Source organism: Oryzias latipes, chromosome 24, assembly GCF_053564925.1.
Source record: "Oryzias latipes strain Hd-rR chromosome 24, Olatipes_Hd-rR_3.1".
In the NCBI taxonomy this organism is placed as follows: Eukaryota; Metazoa; Chordata; class Actinopteri; order Beloniformes; family Adrianichthyidae; genus Oryzias; species Oryzias latipes.
This window is the reverse complement of record NC_136260.1, coordinates 6,487,395-6,502,061: the sequence shown is the minus strand read 5'-3', so window position 1 is coordinate 6,502,061 and position 14,667 is coordinate 6,487,395. Positions and strand designations below refer to the sequence as shown.

At 46.3% G+C, this 14,667-nt stretch overlaps 1 protein-coding gene across 3 annotated transcripts in view; it reads right to left on the bottom strand.

The window, feature by feature from the left end:
• The window catches only part of map3k5 (mitogen-activated protein kinase kinase kinase 5), a 100,748-nt gene that overhangs the window by 78,559 nt on the left and 7,522 nt on the right, over positions 1-14,667 (bottom strand). For 2 of the 3 annotated variants that reach the window (XM_078942571.1, XM_023952698.2), the window contains exon 1: positions 1,059-2,241. In XM_078942571.1, coding sequence (XP_078798697.1) covers positions 1,059-1,428 — 370 coding nt within the window. In that variant the 5' untranslated portion in view covers positions 1,429-2,241. Of the gene's footprint in view, positions 1-1,058; positions 2,242-4,460; positions 4,544-14,667 lie in introns of those variants that run through there. The other variant, XM_078942572.1, reaches the window with a different exon arrangement.

Here is a 14,667-nt window from a genome sequence, read left to right as displayed (position 1 = left end):
GGGGGATTGTGGCGTTTGCAGAATAAAGAAAAAAAACATATAAGTCGCACTTTTGGGAGAAAGTTATTCAACAAAACAGGAAAACAAGAAAAGACATTTCATCTTGGAGACAAATCATATTGCCGAAATACATAACAATAATAGAATGAATATCTGCTATTTGCTGTTGTTGCCATAATTGGTTGTTGTTGTTTTTCCAGTAGTCCCAGTATTGCTCACCTTTCCTGTTGCACTGATAATGTTATGTTGGGGGGGTGAGGGACTGTAGGATAGCGGGAGAGCATGTAAACAGAGAGCTCTCAGCAACGGGAAGGGTAAGAGGTTCTGGGGTGGCTCTGCCCCAAAAGTCCCGCCCTCAATGCAGAGGTGAATTTTCTATGACACGCCTCAAACAGTCCGAGGAAATGACACAGGTTTTAGGATTTTGGCTAAAAACTGCATCATCATGATTAAAATGCTTGGACATTAGATCAAAAGATGATCAGAGAGGGACTTTAAATGGTTTCAATGAATAGAAAGTTGACTTTTAAATAGAAAAAAGGCAGAATTTTTTAACTAATAAAAAAGTTACACTAAAATAATATTTACCTTCAACTAAAAATGTGAAATCAAAGTTTTAATTAAATCTAAATGTTGTTTTATTTATTTTTACAATTTTAATCTCCTAAAAAGTCACTTTCATAATTTTTTCTCTAAAAAAATTGCTTCAAAATCATCTTTAAAATATTAAACTTATCGATTAATTTGACTGATTTCTTCCTCTGTCTAGTCTGGATGGAGTTCATGAAGTCTTCACTTTTAATGACGTCATCTCGGTTCTTTAAAAGGATGTAAACACGGGCTCCTTTCTCCTCCTGAACTAGAAGGGCGGCGTGGACACAGGCGGAGAGTCACAGAAAATGTTAGTGGAAAGTTCAACCTCATGGCCCAAACCATGACTCAGCAGAAAGAGAGGAGTTCTGAAAGCGACCCCCCCACCTGCATAGTGGCAGCTGATGTTTGTTTGTTTGTGTGGGAGGCAGTGAGACTTCTCCAGCAGGACTGGCGGATGCTCTCACCTGCGTTATAGAACCGGTCCAGCACCGCGGTCTCCCCAAAGTCCAGCTTCCCGAAGTTGACGGTGTCCAGTTTGCTGCCCGCCGTCTCGCAGGCGTCCTTCAGGCACTGCAGTGCCATGTTCTCCGCGTTGCTCTGCTGGCTCGCCTCCCCGTTCACCACGTACGCCACCGTCACCGGCCTGCTTTTGCCCGCCTTGCCGGTGGACAGTAAGCCCCCGCCGTCCGCGCAGTCCCGGGGGGTCGGGCTGTGCTCGCCGCCCGGGACCAGCGAGTCCTGCCAGAAAGTCCCGGCGGCGGGGATCCCGCCGGACGCCTCCCCGCTGACGGCGCCCACGCAGGGCACCGGTAAGGAAATCCCGTCCTGCTCCATTTCAGTGTCAGTCTCGCGCTCTTAAAGCTCGGATCGCCGCGACTCCTCCATGGAGCGCCGGCGTTACGCGCGGCGGCTGCTCGCGCGGCGGCCCGTCTGCAGGCGGAAAGCAGAGGCGCGGCTTCGCATCGCCAGAAACACGCGCGCCTGCAGCCGAGTCACAGCGGAGTCCGGTGGGTTCGGCTTGAGGAGGAGCCGCGGAAGTCGCGCATGCCGTTTGAGGGGGCAGCACTTCTGCTAAGTTGTGCAACAGTAGTGCAGCCGCGCGCGCGAGCCAAACTCTGATAAGCCCCGCGGCGGCGCCGTCAGCTGTCAAAAGGAAAAGTGAGGCGCGCAGCCGCAGTGACGCGACTGCCATGCGCGTGCACCTCCCTCCACACCGCTTCTGTTTGTTTGCGCGGGGCGGGGACGTCACGTTTGATGGACGCACATCAAAACTTAATCCAATTCCTCGCTTCAGATTCAATCACCTGTCAGACGTGACAGAGCGGTGGCTGTTTGATCTCCGCGGTCACGTCGCTCTTTGATGGCGTCAGGTTCGACAGGAGGTTCGTGTTTAACGAAACCGACCGGTCCAGCAGGTTCAGGAATTCACAAAAACAAACAAGACTTCACTTCAGTCACGCCTGCTGCCCCCACTTGTCTCTTGCGTCACTACGCCTCCCCGTGGACACATGCCGCTGTTACACGTGTGCCCAGACAGAGAGCGCAGGCGCAGAATCATCTCCAACCAACTTTAAAGAAACTGAACTTTCAGACAAATCATTTAGGGAATAACAATAAATAAAGTGTTTCTCAGCACTTAAGGACACTTTAACTTTTAGAAGATTAAAGAAAAAAGAGGATTCCACCCATCCATCCACAGACCTACCCACCCATCCATCCACCTGTCCACCCATCCATCCATCCATCCATCCACCCATCCATCCATCCATCCACCCATCCATCCATCCATCCATCCATCCACCCATCCACCTGTCCACCCACCCATCCATCCATCCACCCATCCATCCATCCATCCATCCACCCATCCATCCATCCATCCACCTGTCCACCCACCCATCCATCCATCCACCCATCCATCCATCCATCCATCCATCCATCCACCTGTCCACCCACCCATCCATCCATCCACCCATCCATCCATCCAGCCACCCATCCATCCATCCACCTGTCCACCCATCCATCCATCCATCCAGCCACCCATCCATCCATCCACCCATCCATCCACCCACCCACCCATCCATCCACCCATCCATCCACCCATCCATCCATCCATCCATCCACCTGTCCACCCATCCATCCATCCATCCAGCCACCCATCCATCCATCCACCCATCCATCCATCCATCCATCCATCCACCCATCCATCCACCTGTCCACCCACCCATCCATCCATCCACCTGTCCACCCACCCATCCATCCATCCACCCATCCATCCAGCCACCCATCCATCCATCCACCTGTCCACCCACCCATCCATCCATCCATCCATCCATCCATCCATCCAGCCACCCATCCATCCATCCACCTGTCCACCCATCCATCCATCCATCCATCCATCCACCTGTCCACCCATTCACCCACCCATCCATCCATCCATCCACCTGTCCACCCATTCACCCACCCATCCATCCATCTTCTTCAGCTCAGCTGGGACTTGTGGGGCAGCAGCAAAGATGCCCAGACTTTCCTCTTCTATTACAATGTTGTAAAACACAGTTTAGAGCAAAGATCTTTGGATAGTTTAGAAACGTCTTCTTAATCCATGAAGTCTCAGACAAAAAAAAACACAAGCTACACTACGGCAGGATATGACAGAGCAGGACAAGGAAAACATCTGGATGTGATCCTACTAGATGGGCATTTGATTGGCTTTAAAGTTCCATTCCAATCATCTCGTGATCTATTGTTAAAGCATTCCCTGAGTTTTTTTTATTCTTCATTATTATTATTTTAATGCTGTTTTGAGCTGAAATCCAAAAATCGGTGTAATTTTCTAGGGCATAGTTTCTGCAGAGCGGCAGCAGTTCATCAGAAATTCACCTCTGAGTTGTGGGTAGGACTGTTGGTGCAGAGTAAGCCTGTCCTCCTTCCCAATATCAGAGCTGGGCAGCTGTAAAGTTTTGAGAGATTCCAGCTCAGACAAGGAAAAGAAAGAAAGGAGCGGAGCAGGGAGTTTGTGGCCGGCCCACCATATTTTTTATGTCACAAATAAGATCTTTTTCCAACGATATTTGGGTCGTTCCACAATTGAAGGACATTTGAGCTTCAAAATTCATAAACTGTAAACCTTTAGTTTTCACATTTTCTGCGACATATTCAGCAATAATGTTAATAAACTATCACAGGCTTGATTACAGATCAGTTTTGCCATTTTTAATTTTGATATTAAATATTAAATGTTTACATAACTTGGTGTGACCCTGTTACCAATTTTTGTAGGTAACAGGGATGTGAATCTGTATTAATATTAACTTTTTCTCAGCATATACAGCTAAAACATGCAAAACTGGAGAATAGTTCAGGTTCTTACACCCAACAGCAGTAAGGAGTTAACACAGAGAACCCCCTACTCAGGAACTGCCAGGAAGAGGAGCAGTCCCTATGACTTTTGCCCAGAGACAGACACATGATGGGGAACAGCTCAAGTGAGTCTCTGGGAAAAGAAACAACACTGAGAGGGAGGAACACTGACCGTCCTCAGAGACAGGGAACAATGAAGAGGAGTGGCCCCAGTGACCCTTTCTAAAAGACAAGGAACGTGACGAGGAACAGCACTCGTAAGGGACAGAAAACATGAAGAGGAGCGGCTTAGGTGACTGTCTGCAAATATAGGGAACATGAATAGGTGCAGCACTGGTGACTGTCCTTTGGGACAGGGAACCTGAAGAGAAGTGGTCCTGCTGACCTTCCCCAGGAACAGGACACATGACACCTGGCCGCCCTCCTCAGTAATGGGCAGACTGGATGTGGCATGACTTTAATTAAACAGAGCTACAGGAGGAAAACTCTCTTCGGATGCGACTTACCATGACATGGCGTGGATTGCAGCGGTGAGAATCCTGCAGCAATAATCTCCTGCTCCAGGCTCGTCAGGTCATTCCGTCAAGAACTGCTGGTAAAGAACCCAAAATAAGGCCTGGTGGAAGAAACTTAAACATTTAATGACTAATTTTAAACATGAGAGAACCTTGAAGAAGGATTGAGCTGACAACTTTGATACACGGAGGATAATGAACTAAATAAAGGCGGTGGCGGATAATTAGAAATGTGTACTAACTGTGACATCAGGCCAAAACGGAACATGACAAGAACCAAATAAATAACTGAAAAGCCAAACTGAAGGGCTACATCCTCACACTTTTTTGTGCAAAGTTTTTCCTCTGGTCAGAGAAATTGTCTTTAGCTTTGCTCCTTACATAAAAACAGACAAACATTGGATGTGTTTGATGCAACAGTTTTTATTGTAAACCTTCCCGTCCAGCAAGTTGTCTTATAGAAATATTGGTAAATCTCATTAGACTCACAGTGATGTGTGACGGACTGAATCTAATTGCTTAAAAATTGATACATCACAAGGGAAAAAACGATTTGATGATTGCAACCAACACATCAAATATGGGTAAAAATTAAATATCATGTACTACACATTTTCTTTAATCTTTGGATTCTGTCTAACTTTTTTTTGTACTAGTAGTGCACAATGTTACTGATTCTTTGCTCCTGCCGTTACACCTCTCTACCAGTAGGGGGTGCTACAGCCTTCTTATCTCATCGTCCGATATCTTCCCCTGGCCCTATGGCTTCTCCATAATCCTACATTTATCCCTCCAAACGGAGAGTTTATGTACACCTCTGTCCCTCCAAATGATCCTTAGATGGGTAGGGGAAGAATTCGGATTTGGCAACCGACTACCAGCTTCCTTAAAAAAAAGCCAAAAAAAAATCTTTGATGAATCGGATAAAGATTTTTAAACAGTATAAAAAGAGAAGCAGCCCTGCCTGGTGACTTTCCTCAGAGTCAGGGTACATGAAGAGGAACATTTATCGCTTTACTTTACACATATTTTTGTACATTTTATAGATTAGCAGAGTTTTTTTTAATATTGTCATCAGGTTTGTCACTATGATGACCCACTTATCATACAGAAACAAACGTTTGACGTGGAGGTTTAGTTTTTCAATAAAACTGGTGAGGGCAAAAGTAAAAAAAAAACAATAGAAAAAAATTATACGTTTGTTCCATTTAAACTATCCTCATTCAAATTGCTTCTTTTTTCCTTTTTCTTCTCCACTAGATGTCCCACATACACCATCTTTGAATTGTCTATTCCCTCTTTCCCTCCTAAGAACTAATAGATCAATTCCAATCCGCCACAAGGGGGCGCCTCGTCTTCACACACACATCTTCCTGCTTTTCATCACCACCTGAGGGCAAATTACAGATCACACATCACCGTGGCTCTCATTCATGCTTAAATGGAGTGAGCTCTGCGGTTAGACTGAATTAAATTACAGATTACTGAATATGTTCATTTATTTTTGTCATGCTCCTTTATCTCTGCTTTTCACTGATTTATTCACAGGCGCCTGAACGCATCAAACCTGCTGGAGAAATGAGACAAAAGCATGATGAAAGACGGATGAACTTCAGCTGTCATCACGTCAACGTAGACTCTAAATACAAAATATTTCCTATAACAACTGTTATTCAAAGGAGAAAAACTACTGTCATAATAACTTGTTGAACTGCATCAACTTTTATTACCTCCATGTTAGACTCAAGACTTGTTCATGTTGTCGTTTCCAGATAGAGGATCCTTTAAAGCTTTGCTGCTTCTTCTGCTTTCTCCAGAAAAATATATTAAACTTGGTCATCATGAACTCTTTGAAATCAATTTTGCGCAACTGGGACACTAAAACAATAAGATGTATTTGTTTTCTCTCCTTTTTTATGTTTATTTTGTAAATAGGAAAAAGACTGTATTTGAAAATTTCTCTTTGTTGACTTCGATGGCTGCAGATGATGTAACACTAAACAAATATTTGATTGATTTGTTCATTGATTATTTATTATTTTTAATTTGTTAATTTTCGTAAAATTGCTTGAAAAGGAGTAGAAAGAAGCATGGACTGTATATGAGACCTGGACTGAGTAACACCTCCCGCCTTGTGTCCTAAACAGGAAGTACCCGCTGGTTTCAAGGGACCAAAATCTCATAGACTTCTATAGAGAAATAAGCAGCTATTACTAAGTCATTTTATTGGTCAGAAGAACCATGTTGGTGTTTTTTTCTAATTAATCCAGGTTTTTTTTCCACGATATTTTTTCTGTAGTGCAAATTCTTCAAGTTATAATCTGATCAATGAAATGCTTCCACGAAAGTGGATGATCTCATGCTGAATGTTTGAAATGTTTAAAGGATTTTGTTGGCCCTCTTTCGTGCGGTAGAGGTCTGGGCGTCCAACAATCGTACTCCTGATTGGTGGGAGTGGTTACCATAGAAACATTGACTCAGACCAACTTGGACCAATCGCCGCTTACTGACGATCTGTGCCTCCAACATGGCGTTGTCAGTATCGTGGAAAAATCCCAACTAAATTGACTTCATTTGTTTGGAGCTGGAAGTAAAACGTTTTTTATGGATGACATCACACTCACAGTCCAATTCTCAGATACAGTCCACGGGAGGAACTAAATTCATAATATCCCACAGCAAAACACTGTCCTTCTTGAATCTATTTTATTTTTCTTGTCTTCCATGAATCCAAACAATTGTTGGAGAAAGATGTTCTACCTGGTTTTGTTTTTATCCTTCTCATCGTGTTGCTAAAAAATGTCTGTCAATGGAAATTTCCCAGATTGTATCGTACTTGTGATACAAATTTTTCCAAGCTGGTGACTATTCGCACGTATGAATTTCCATCACTTTTTTTGGCGGTTGCATGTAAATACGTGTGTCTAACATCAGCATCTTTCCAATTTGTGATGTGATGATTAGAACAATGGTGGGCAGAAAGTATGGTCGTGTGTCCCACTGTGGTTGCCTTATTTGCAGGATGTCACAAAACCCTGGCCTTTCACAACAAAGACCCCAAAAAAGAAAGAAAAAAAAGCCACACAAATCTCAAAATACTGAGGTTATCGGAGTCACAGAGATGGTTTCGTGGAACCTCGGACTTAAGTCACACTTAAATTCCAGTTGCAGAGATTTAGGTTTAGTACTTGTCATAATTATCCATTTGTTTTTATTTTATAACTCTGGTCATTGCTTTCTGGTCTAAAAATTAAAGCTGTCTTTAATAGTTTTTGCACCCTCTGCCTGCTGTGGTTTCCACGCAAGCTGTTTATAAGTAGTTATGTAACAAATCTTTGTTTTTACTTAGGACTTTGGACTTTTAAAAAGGCACAAAACAATGAAGTTCCCATCCAGTGGGTTTTTCTTGGATGGAGCCACTGAGACGTTTTCCGAAGGGCATCTTTAATTCTGTAAAGTAAAATCATTGAGCACAGGCTAATAGGCACAACCCCCTAGTGGTTACTTTTTGAACTTCACCAAGTTCCAGTCCTTTTTCCTTAACCCTTGTGCTATCTTAGATGACCCCACCCTTACTTTGACGTGTTCTCCCCACCATGACAAAGGTGGATAAAGGTGGAAAGATTTCATGTAATCCATGGACACCAGTGAAGATCACAAATCATTGAAGAAAAAAGGTTCAGAGCACTGTCTAGTGGGTCTAGATGACCCAACTCCCAATGGTAATGTGCCTTAGGATAGCACAAGGGTTACACATGCTTCTTGCTGGGAGACAATGTGTTTTGGCTGAGCAGTGACTGTATAAAAAAATGTTGGGCGAGTGCACGATGATCTTATTTATGGGGTTTTCTTTAGCATGACTTCCTTCTCTTTGCTCCTGCAAACATCTTGGCAGGACAGGATTTCACTAAACTCTAACCTTTTCAGTCATCAACGCAGTGGGTCATTGGAGCGTGCCAACCGAAGTTGTTGCTGAGCTGACAAGTGAAAGGGGTTTCATTATATCAAAGGGAAAATCAACAGAAAACTCCGCCTAAATTTGAGCTAACCTTTGACATAGACAAACCACAGTGGGGGGACAAGCATTTGGAGGTTTTATTTTCATTTTCCTATTTGAATCCCGTGTTTCCTCAGTACAGAGGATGACATAAAATACCATTCATGGTAAAACATTGTTGACTCTGCATATAGACGATCATTGAGACACAATTAACATCAATCAGCCTCTGGACAATAACATAAAGCCGCCTTTTTCTCGTCAGAATCAGCTAATTCACATTGATTGTCTTAAGGGTCAGAGTTACGGTATGTCAGAGAGCATTATTTAGAGTGTATTCAGGCTGGAAAAGTCCTTTGTTTTCCGATCGAGTCCTGAAACCTTGCGTTTGGTCTGTATTCAGACCGGCATCAAGCGGACCACACAGTCACGGAGCAGAGCTTGTAAACAAAACCACGTGAGTAAAGATCTCTACAGTCATTGGCCAGGAACTACAAGGGGGAGTCCAAACAACAAGAGGAAGACGGACAAGCTGTGATATACTATCCTTATCGGGACAGTTAACTTATTAAAAGTTTATATTTCGATAACCAGTTTTGAGCGTCAGGAAAAAACCCTTTTAACTTGTTACCGTAAATTCCGGACTACAAAGCGCACCCGATTACAAGCCGCACCCACCCATATTCAGTGTTTGACTGCTTTTATACACACACAAGCCGCGTCAGAGTACAAGCCGCGCATGTGATAGCCGATAGACAAATCACGCCCAGCATCCCAGAGTGTGTGCAATTCATTAGCACATTGTGGGTGGTGCCAGTTTTGCCTCTAGGTCACGTATTTGAGTGTATCGACATCTGACAAACAGCATGGACCTCTATTCTGTTCACAAGTCCCTCAGTTATGGTGTTTTTATTTCATTTTTTTTTTTACTTATTGACAATCTAGGTATCTAACATAAAATTACAAACAGTAACCATATAATCAACATTACATCCCTCAGTTATAATGAGGAAATTTACATCCGCGATTTCACATTTCCCATGAGTCTTAGGGGCTAAAGGCGGGGCCAACGCCCGGCTCGCCATTCTGTTGTACGTGTTTAAGAATTAGCAAGTAGCAGCAGCGTTATGGGAGTAACAGGACTGGTTAGAAAACACAACGGTAAAATACAGCAGCGGCGACTGAAAAGCGCGCGCCTCAGCGCGATACGCGCGCCTCAGTGCGGCGCGTGCGTCAGAATTCAGAAGCCTCTGCACTCCGCAGACGCCTCCGCGCTCCGCTCCCGCCCTGCGCGCTCCTTGTCTCCCCTTCCTTTTTTTTTTTTTTTTTTTTTTTTTTTTAACTTGTCCTGTCCAACAACTGGGCAGTCAGATGAGAGCTGAGGGCCTCTTGGGTTGGACATATTTTACTTTAACAAGAGGGGTTATTAATCTTCAGACAAACCAAAGGTATGCCTGAATAAACCCCTTTTGTAATTGAGGCCAACCTTTATTAATTTCAAACATGTCTGAAAATCTTGGGTGTTGGACCGGACGGAAAAGGAAAGAGGGGAAGAAGAGAGAGGGACGCCAGAGAGAGGGGGGGGCAGGAGGGTGAAAACAGGAGGGGAAGGGGGGTAAGACCATGAAGCAGCATAAAGCAACAAGTTTACTGGTTGTTAATCATTATGGTAAGGTTCAAATGTAGTACAAAAAGGGCGGAGCCTGTCCACACACACACTCAAATGTTATAAACACACCTGTTAGTTGCAAAAATGTCCACCTGTCGACATGTACACAAAACAGATAGTGTTCACACGCATACTTATGCCTTAAATCCAACTAATGTGAAATATTTCAGTCATTCAGTCATGCAAACTGTTAGTACAAAGGTGAGCTAACACCTGTGCCCAGGTGAGTGTTTATGTTCTTCTAAAATGGATGGTGGAACGTGAAAAGAAGGAGGGAGAGTGCCCAGCCATCCCCACCCCAAGACCCCCACCGCACCAGCAGCGGCAGCCGGAATCCCCCCAACGCCACACGGGAACCGACAGGGAACAACCACCGCCCGGGCGACCAAGCCCGCCACCCAGGCCAGGGCCAGCAGGGCCGCCGCAAGGCCCCCAGAGCCAGAGAGCAGGGAGGCACGGAGGGAAAGAGAGCGCCGCCCCAGCCCGACCAGGAGAGCAGCCCCCCCGCCGCGCCGGGAGAACCCAACGCAGGGCACCACCGGAGAAGGACGCCCACAGCCCCAGACGAGCACCCCACCACCACCCAGGAGTTCCGGGCATCCCCCCGCCCCAACCCCAGGTACGAGCCAGGATCCCCCAAGGGAGACCCGCTCCGCACTCCAGGCAGCCATCCGCCCGGCCCACGGTTGGTCCAGGGAAGAGCGAGGCAGGGGCCCGCCGCCCCCGCCCAGGAGGGGGGAACCCCGGGGAAAAAGGAGGGCCCACAAGGGGTGTTGTAAATATGGCCCGACCAGGCTCGGCCACAGTTGGAAATTTGGCGGGGCCCAGCACTCAGGAGCGAGGACCAGAACCCACCCCCCAGGGACACGAACACCCCCGGCTCAGATGTAATGTGAACCCCCCCACCGCGCGGAGAGAGCACCGCCGGGCCCAGGAAGCCGGCACCCCGGGGACACGGCCGCCGTTGCAAAGGGGCCCGTACCCCCCACCAGGGAAGAGGCAGGGGACAGATGGTCCCAGGTCCCACCTTCCTTGCAAAATGTGTGTGCGTGTATGTGTGTTTGAGAGAGTGTGTGTGTGCATGTGTGTGCGTTTATGTTGGGATGTATATATTGAGGGGGGAGGGGTGTATGTACTAAGGGGGGGTGCAGTTAAAATTGGCGGGTAGGGCACTAAGGGGACATCTCCTGATTACTCACAGTGACGTCCCCTCACCCTCCCCACCAAGGGGCCCTAAATGTCTAAGGTGCGGTTAAAATTGGCGGGTAGGGTGCTAGGAGGACATCTGCTGCTTGCTGGCAGTGATGTCCAAGCACCCCCCCTACCAAGGGCCCTACATGTCTAAGGTGCAAATAAAACCGAAAGAGGGGGGGCCCACTCCATACGGCAACCATAGGAGGGGGGCCACTGCCTTGTAACCCCCCCCCCAAGGCCCATCGCAGGCTAAGCCCCCCACCCCCTCATCCTATTATGAGGTTATATGAGGAAGGGGGTAAGTTGGGGACAGCTGATAGACTGTCCCCCGGTGGTCAAACAGCCGTCCCCCGCCCCCCCCCCCAACAAGGGGGCCAGGCCCACCCAGCCCAGGGGCCCCACCCCCGGAGGCGCCGACACCCCAGGCCCAGCACCACCCCCCCCACACAGAGAGAGAGGAGCCAGAAAGCGTTGGCCCCCCCCGGAGCAAGCCCCGGCCCCCACCCCCAAACGCCGGCCCTAGAAGAGCTCTGGTCAGGCCTCGACGGGGCCGAGGCAGCCAACCGGCCGGGGAAACCGCCGATGGCCTCAGCGGAGACCCCGACCCGTCAACCCCCCCTGCCCCGTATCAATAGTGGCCCCCCCCCCTCCCCCAGAACGCCCCCCCACAGGACAGGGCCGACAAGACCCCCCACCCCACCCCCCTCCAGACCCCGCAGCCGAAGCGGATGACACCCGGAGCGACCGGGGGCCCCAAGAGGGTTGTCCCGTCCCGCCCCAGAGCCAGGGAAGGGCCGATCCCAGCCCCAGGCGTAGATGGGAAGCCCATCCAGCGCCGCTGGGCCCCCCCCCCCAGGCAGCGCCCCCCGCCAACCCCCCCCAGCACAGGCAAAGGGACCACCCCCCCAAGCCAAGCCAGACCACCACCCCACCCCCCCACCACGCACCCCCACACCCAAGCCCAGAGGACCACGCAGCGCCCCAGCCCGCCCCACCCAGGCGCCGGACCCGACCCCCCGACCAACGGAGCCCCCACCACCCCCCGCCAGGCCCCGGAGGCCCCGACCCCCACCCCGGCCTACGGCAGAAGGGCAAGGAGCAGCGACGACCAGGCCCCCCCCACCCCCTAAGTCATGGAGTTAGCCATGGGAGACCAGAGAGACTGAATTCTTTCAAAGTTACTTGAACCTTGGGCTGACATTTTTTCCAAGCTGATATGATCAAGCAGCAGATTTCTGTGTTGACTTATATTTATATTTTTCTTGCTTTTCCAATTTATTAAAATAGTTTTTTTAGCAATGCAAAGAGTTATGAAAATGATAGAACCTAATCCTCCTTCAACATCGATGGCACTCATGTCACCAAGCACACAAAGTGACGGTGAAGCTGTGATTGAAACCTTAAGCCAGACTGATAGATCGGCACATACCTGCCGCCAGAGAGCCTGGACAGGCGTGCAGAACCATAGTGCATGCATGTAATTATCGGGTAGATTACTGTCACAGTGCTGACAAATGTCTGAGTTGCTGAGACCCATCTTGAACATCCTCTGTCCAGTGTAGTAAATTCTGTGAAGAGTTTTGAAATGGATTAGCTGCAGATTTGGACTTTTTGTCATTTTAAAGGTGTTTAGACAAAGTTCTGACCAAAAGCTTTCATCTGTGCTGATGCTCAAATCTGCATCCCATTTTGTTGTCGGAAGTGAAATATTGTTATCTAAATTACATAAAAGTTTGTATATTTTGGAGAGAGTTTTATTCATTGAGAAATTAATCAGAGTGGTAACTACATCTGGTAGCTTTAAATCGTTGTCTCTGTATTTAAACTTTTTAGTAATAATTGATTTAAGTTGCTGATATTCCAAGAAGTTATATATTCCATGTTTGTCTTGAAGTTCCTGGGGAGTTATGAATCTTCTATCAATAATTATGTGCTCTAGTTGTTTTATGCCCCCTGCTTGCCAGGCTGGGAAGTGGATAATTTTTTTGTTTATGAGGATGTCTGGGTTGTTCCAGATTGGTGTCATGTTACACGGTTGAATTGATGATTTTGATATTTTGAGAAATTCCCACCAGGCTGTTAAAGTGGCATTTATATTAATACTTTTGAAACAATCCTGTTTTTTAACTATTTGGCTAATAAATGGAAGATCTGACAGGTTGATCTTTCCACATAACGCCTGTTCCAAGTCTAGCCATGAGTTGGTTTCTGGATTATTTTTTAACCATTTTAAGATATATTGTAATCTATTTGCAAGAAAGTAATTGTGGAAGTTAGGTAATTCTAATCCTCCACAGCTTTTTGCAGATTTTAAAGTTTTTAGACTAATTCTTGCAGGTTTATTGTTCCATAAAAAGCTTGATATGGATGAGTCTAATGTTTTGAACCATTTTAATGGCGGTTGTGTGGGAATCATTGAGAAGAGATAATTAACTTTGGGTAAGATTTTCATTTTTACCGTGGCTACCTTGCCCATAAGGGACAAAGGCAGGTTGGTCCAGCGTGTTAGATCGTCCTGTATGTTTTTCAGTAATGGGGTGTAGTTTAGCTGCACCAGTTCTGATATTTTGGGGGAAAAATAAATACCTAGATATTTTATATTGCCTGATTTAACTGGTATTGTGAGTCCTTGCTCCGCGTTACTGTTCAGTGGTAATAAAACAGATTTATTCCAATTAATGGAATAGTCTGATATAGAAGAGAATTCATTAATGATTGTTGCCGTTTCATTTACAGAATGTATATTACTTAAAAACAGTAATATGTCATCTGCATAGAGACTAATTTTATGATGGCTGTGTTTGGTTTTAATTCCTTTAATACTCTCATTCTGTCTTATTGCTGCGACTAGAGGCTCGATAAATATTGCAAAAAGAGAGGGGGAGAGTGGGCAACCCTGTCTAGTTCCTCTTCCAAGAAAAAACCTATTGGAAGTCTGTTTATTAGTTCTAACTGATGCATTGGGGTTGTGATATAATATTTTGATCCAATTGATGAATGATTCTCCAAACCCAAACTTATGGAGGGCAGCAATGAGGAACTTCCAGTTTACTCTATCAAAGGCTTTTTCAGCATCCAATGATAGTATGGTCATTTCCTGGTTTTTGATGGTGGCAAAGTCTATTATGTTAACGAGTCTGCGGACATTGTCATCCGAGTGTCTGCCTTTGATGAATCCAGTTTGATCAAAGTGAATTATGTGAGGAGTGACTTTTTCTATTCTCTGTGCTAGTGCTTTGCAGATAATTTTTACATCTGCATTAATTAAAGAAATGGGGCGATAGCTGGAAGGACTCGTGGGGTCTTTGTCTGGTTTTAGAAGAAGGATAATGTTGGCA